Genomic DNA, 6162 nt, shown 5'->3' with positions numbered 1-6162 from the left:
CCAATTAACCTGGTTGGCAACCTTGCACTTCATTTGTCTAGCTGCCATGCACTTTCTGTTACTGTCACACAATATTCTACAGGCTTTTATATTTACTCCTTCAAATAGAAAGATCTATCTTGATTGGATACACCAAAAAAACTTTTCACTGTTATCTGGATGCATAATAACCAAATATCTAGTTTGTCTAAGTTTTTGCAGGGGGGGCATGTGGCTATGGGGGGGGAGGGGGGAGCAAAGAGGGTGTGAGGTAGAGGGGAGGAGAGAGTGGATTTGGGGAGGGAGGGTGGGAGGAGGAAGGGGGAGTTGGGTGGTGAGGAGGGTGAGGGGGTTGTGAGGAGAGCAAGTAGGGAGGAGAGAAGGGGAGAGAGGAGGAGAGAAAGGAAGTGGGGGTAGTGAACTAGGTGAGGTGTGGCAGAGGAGAGGTTTGAGAAGTTAGGAGAGAGATGACGGAGTGGGTTGGGGAAGCAGGGTAGGGGATGAGGGGTGGGTGAGAGGGAGGAAAGGGAGGGTGAGAGAGGGAGGAACGGGAGTGAGGGAGGGAGGGGTGAGAGGGAGCGGGGTGCGAGGGAGGGAGGAGTGAGAGGGAGCGGGGGGGCGAGACAGGGAGGGAGGGAGTGGGGCGAGAGAGAGGGAGGGAGGGAGTGGGGGCGAGAGAGGGAGGCAGTGAGTGGGGGCGAGAGAGGGAGGGAGGGAGTGGGGGCGAGAGAGGGAGGGAGGGAGTGGGGGCGAGAGAGGGAGGGAGGGAGTGGGGGCGAGAGAGGGAGGGAGGGAGTGGGGGCGAGAGAGAGGGAGGGAGGGAGTGGGGCGAGAGAGGGAGGCAGTGAGTGGGGGCGAGAGAGGGAGGGAGGGAGTGGGGGCGAGAGAGGGAGGGAGGGAGTGGGGGCGAGAGAGGGAGGGAGGGAGTGGGGGCGAGAGAGGGAGGGAGGGAGTGGGGGCGAGAGAGGGAGGGAGGGAGTGGGGGCGAGAGAGGGAGGGAGGGAGTGGGGGCGAGAGAGGGAGGGAGGGAGTGGGGGCGAGAGAGGGAGGGAGGGAGTGGGGGCGAGAGAGGGAGGGAGGGAGTGGGGGCGAGAGAGGGAGGGAGGGAGTGGGGGCGAGAGAGGGAGGGAGGGAGTGGGGGCGAGAGAGGGAGGGAGGGAGTGGGGGCGAGAGAGGGAGGGAGGGAGTGGGGGCGAGAGAGGGAGGGAGTGGGGGGCGAGAGAGGGAGGGAGTGGGGGGCGAGAGAGGGAGGGAGGGAGTGGGGGCGAGAGAGGGAGGGAGGGAGTGGGGGCGAGAGAGGGAGGGAGGGAGTGGGGGCGAGAGAGGGAGGGAGGGAGTGGGGGCGAGAGAGGGAGGGAGGGAGTGGGGGCGAGAGAGGGAGGGAGGGAGTGGGGGCGAGAGAGGGAGGGAGTGGGGGCGAGAGAGGGAGGGAGTGGGGGCGAGAGAGGGAGGGAGTGGGGGCGAGAGAGGGAGGGAGTGGGGGCGAGAGAGGGAGGGAGTGGGGGCGAGAGAGGGAGGGAGTGGGGGCGAGAGAGGGAGGGAGTGGGGGCGAGAGAGGGAGGGAGTGGGGGCGAGAGGGAGGGAGGGAGTGGGGCGAGAGAGGGAGGGAGGGAGTGGGGGCGAGAGAGGGAGGGAGGGAGTGGGGGCGAGAGAGGGAGGGAGGGAGTGGGGGCGAGAGAGGGAGGGAGGGAGTGGGGGCGAGAGAGGGAGGGAGGGAGTGGGGGCGAGAGAGGGAGGGAGGGAGTGGGGGCGAGAGAGGGAGGGAGGGAGTGGGGGCGAGAGAGGGAGGGAGGGAGTGGGGGCGAGAGAGGGAGGGAGGGAGTGGGGGCGAGAGAGGGAGGGAGGGAGTGGGGGCGAGAGAGGGAGGGAGGGAGTGGGGGCGAGAGAGGGAGGGAGGGAGTGGGGGCGAGAGAGGGAGGGAGGGAGTGGGGGCGAGAGAGGGAGGGAGGGAGTGGGGGTGAGAGAGGGAGGGAGGGAGTGGGGGCGAGAGAGGGAGGGAGGGAGTGGGGGCGAGAGAGGGAGGGAGGGAGTGGGGGCGAGAGAGGGAGGGAGGGAGTGGGGGCGAGAGAGGGAGGGAGGGAGTGGGGGCGAGAGAGGGAGTGAGTGGGGGGTGAGGGAGGGAGTGAGTGAGGGCTGAGGGAGGGAGTGGGTGAGGGGGGAGGGAGTGAGTGAGGGGTGAGGGAGGGAGTGAGTGGGGGCGAGAGAGGGAAGGAGTGAGTGGGGGCGAGAGAGGGAGGGAGGGAGGGAGGGAGGGTGCAGTGAAGGGGTGAACGTGAAAGAAGATTGAGGGAAAGTGGAGGGGGATTTGGAGAGGGAAAGGAAGGATATGAGTCAAGATCCGTGTGGGGAAGAATTCGAGAAGGGAAGACAGCGCGAGTTAAAGATAGTCGGAAAGAAGTGGGAACGCAGCTTTGTGAAACCTAACTCTCTTCTGCCAGCGGCAATTAGCGATTCGCTCTCAGATCCAACATCAACGCAAACCTGTTCAGTCAAACCCTGTTAATTTTCACGTGAAGTTTTCCTGCAAGCGAAACATGTTATTTTTAAACACGTTTCACAATATATGCAACATCGCTGTACTCCCTGCTCTGCTCTGAAGATTAGACAAGGAACTGGCTGCAAACAACGGGGGGAAGAATCACCAACTCAACACATTTTGATCACACTTTTGTTTGGAAATAATTGCGACAAAACAAACAGACTTAGAACCACATTAAAAGAAAATAACCCGACGTGGATATTTACTGAGATAACAACCTTGGCCAGGCAGTTTGACATAAGAGCACCTACCAGCTTTCAGACTTGCTATTGCCCCTGGTTTAATCGAAGAACACTTTTTTAAAATATATATATGTATATATGTTCTTTAAAGTTTTACGGAGTTGCCCCCTTGCAATGTGCAGTTGCAGAGGTGTTCGGTAGCTGGTCGCTTGCAACCCGCGATGTCCCCATTTGCCTCCGCAGTCTCTGTCTACCACTTTTACATTCAGCGCCTCGGAGATCGCCAGAACCCGAAGAGATTCCCACCCCTCCCCTTACCATGGGCGCCGTACTGCTGGTCACAGACTCCGTGTTGTCCACCATACCGAATCAGGGACACCATGCATGTGCACACAGTCCACACACGCACAAAGGTAAGGCGGACGCCAACTCCCAAGGCAAAATAGATCGGGCACAACCATAAAAGCAAAATTCACCAGCCCCTTCCCCTAATTGCTCGCATTTTTTCCCAACACTATTAAATATCAATCCCAGCATGCAACAAGTCTGGAAGGTCGCGCCTGCGTGGATCTGGGTGTCCCTTCTATGCAAATGTCCAGAGATGCGGAGATGAGGGTGATTCAAGCGGAGCTGCCTGTCCGCGTTCACGGCGGCCGGGCGCGCTCCCGCTCCGGCCCCGGCGACAGAGGGGGGTGCGGGAGGGTCCGGGAGACGGAGAGAGAGAAGGGGGAAGGCAGAGGAAAGAGGGGGCGGAGTGAGAGATGAGGGGAAGGAAAGATGGAGACTGAGGGGTGGGGGGGGGGGGGACACCGAGAAAGAAAAAAAGGGGAAGGAGAGAGAGAGAGATAAGGGGAAGAAAGAAAAACGAAGAGAGATGGGGGAAGAAAGAGTGAGGGGGATGGGGAGAGAGTAAGGGGAAGGAGAGAGAGAAGGATGTAAAAAGGAAAAAGGACAGGGCAAGGAGCAAACAGGGTAAGGAAGAGGGGAAGGAGAGACAGTAAATGAGGTAGGAAATATATTAATATTAGACTTTTTAAAATAATGTCCCTTGGCCCTAATTATTTTGACTTTGTGTGTAACACACTGTTTGCTCCTTTCTGTCTCTCCTTCTCCATATCCTCTTCATTCCTATCTTCCTCATTCTCATCATCTCTTATTGTTATCTTAATTCCTTGCCACACCTTGTTCACCCTATTCTCCCTCAATTTCCCTCTCAATCTTCCCATTATTCACACTGTGTACCCTATTTTTTATTTTCTCAGAGGGAGGGACCCCAAATTCATGTTGCTCCCTTCAGATGCTGCCCACCCTGTAGTGTGGAAGTATCCCAAACACACTCTTGTTTCATTTATTTTAACACATATAATGACAGAAGAGCGGGCATTCAGCCCATCCAATACATGGCAGCTGTTGGAGTAATCGCACCCCCTACTTGTTTCCTGGATACTGTCCTCTTTCATCCCTCCCCCACCCTCCTTCCAAACATTTACACTAAAGGTGGTCATCAATTACTTGTCTTTGGAGTGTAGACAGATCTCTTCCCCTCTCTCCCTCCTCTCTCTCCCCTCCCCTCTCTCCCTCTCCCTCTATCCATCCCCCTCTCCCCCTCCCTCCCTCTCTTTCTTCCCCCCCCCCATTAACCCATCACCTTGCGGCTATATTTATGGACACCATCCTTTCCTTCGTACAGTCTGGAGCAAATGAAAATCAATGTGAAATTAGTGTCAGACTATCAGTTTGAGAGAGGGTTTATGTGGGAAGTTTTTTTGTGATGGAGTGTGTAGCATGCTGTTCCTTCCCCTCTGAATTCCACCAAAGCTTTCAGGGTTCATGGGCCGAGGTTAACAATATCCCCACTGTACAGCTGTACCTGCTGACAATCAGAATGCTTATCTGTCCTTCACGTTGTAGTCCCTTAGCTTTAATATAAAGAGCAAAGTCAAATGATCGTCATATGCACAACAACATGTGTGCACAGATGCAATGAAGAAGCTGCAGTCACATCATGGACACAGATCATCGCATGAACAACATTCACAAGAAAATCAAATTTAACACAAATTGTACCTAATTTTTACAAGAAATTACACAATTAAAACATAAAATTCGTCTGGTGTTGCTTTTTTGTAGTGATTAAGTTTCTGCTGGTTACAGGAGATGGAATAATTGAAAGGAAGTGTCTTCTTGAATCTTGATGTGGAACAATATTTTCTACTATGGAATCATGGAGAATTTATGATGTGGAAGGAGGGCACTTATGCCTTTACGTCTGTACAAGTCAATAAATGCTGCCTTCCCTACTCTCACCTTCCATCATTGGGTCAGTAGTTCTTCAGATCATTACATTGCTGAAACCTGATAACTCTGCCTGCAACATCCATTGAGGCAGTGAGCTAGATACCTCTCCTCCCCTTCCATTTGCCCATCACTCCCCCCCCCCCCACCCTCATCTGGGTCCATTACCAGCCGCTGTCCCAGCCCTCTCACTTCCTTACTCTGGCTATTACCCCCAGTCGTATTCCAAGGCAGGACTCAAAGCATCAACCATCTCCTTGCCTCCATAGTTGCTGCTTGACCCACCAATCCTCCATCTATTAAATTTCCCTCTCCACTTCTCCAACTTTCTCTATCTCTTTTTCTCTCTATCTTTCCAAATCAGTCTCTGTCCCTTCCAATCTGTTTTTCTCTTTGTCAACTTCCCACTTTTATCAATCTCTCTGCCTATCAATCACTTTCTAAATCTCTCTTTATCAATCTCCATCTTACTCTGCCTCTATCAATCTCTCTACCTTTCTTTATTACCCTCTATCAAACCCTCTTAATCTCTCTCTCTCTGCACACCTTTTCCCAGCTCAATTAAAATTATTTTACCAATTATTTTAAAACCTGTGCCTGCCGATTTTTATCCACTCTGATATGATAAATGGGCCTTTGCTGTTTACTGCATGCAAGAAGTCCCTCAGCCTCCTCTGCTCCAAAGAAGCCAGTCATTGTGGTAGCAGTCCTCCAGTCCTGTAAATGTCTTTGTAAATCTCTCCTGCACTTCTGCTTGTGCATTCATAGCTCTCTTACAATGTGGACACTGGAATAGTACACCATAGTGAAGAGGTGGCCCTCAGGACTGATGGCACAGGGACAGTTTTCAACCCCACTAAGAAATGGAAATGGAAATCAAGTCCACAATTATTAAGTTCAAAATTATAAATAATCTTCACCAAACTTCAAAAGAAGCCTGCTCCAGTGAGGTAAGTATCGCACACAGATTTCCAGCATTCGTTGTCAACGGAGGAGGGCTTGCAACATGCCCCTCAGCAACAAAACATCAGTTCAGAGGATTCTACTGACTCAGAGGTGCAGCCCTTGTGGGGCTAAAGGCTCCAATCCCCAAGCAGGAAGTGGTCTTTGTAGTGACAGGCAGGATTCAGCGTGCATGCCCTTGCGCTCAGATCAATCAGCAAGCAC

General features: G+C 53.7%; 1 protein-coding gene across 4 annotated transcripts in view; it reads right to left on the bottom strand.

Annotated features, from left to right (window-relative positions):
- LOC132379059 (AT-rich interactive domain-containing protein 3A-like) overlaps nt 1–3228 on the bottom strand; it is a 244142-nt gene extending 240914 nt beyond the window's left edge. For all 4 annotated transcript variants that reach the window (XM_059946560.1, XM_059946562.1, XM_059946563.1 and 1 more), the window contains exon 1: nt 3019–3228. In XM_059946560.1, the coding sequence (XP_059802543.1) occupies nt 3019–3063 (45 nt within the window). In that variant the 5' untranslated portion in view covers nt 3064–3228. The remainder of the gene's footprint in view (nt 1–3018) is intronic.
- Nucleotides 3229–6162: the final 2934 nt, after the last annotated feature.

The sequence above is a fragment of the Hypanus sabinus genome, chromosome 21, assembly GCF_030144855.1.
Source record: "Hypanus sabinus isolate sHypSab1 chromosome 21, sHypSab1.hap1, whole genome shotgun sequence".
NCBI lineage: Eukaryota > Metazoa > Chordata > Chondrichthyes > Myliobatiformes > Dasyatidae > Hypanus > Hypanus sabinus.
The sequence above is the reverse complement of the archived record's forward strand: the minus strand, read 5'-3'. Positions and strand labels throughout refer to the sequence as shown.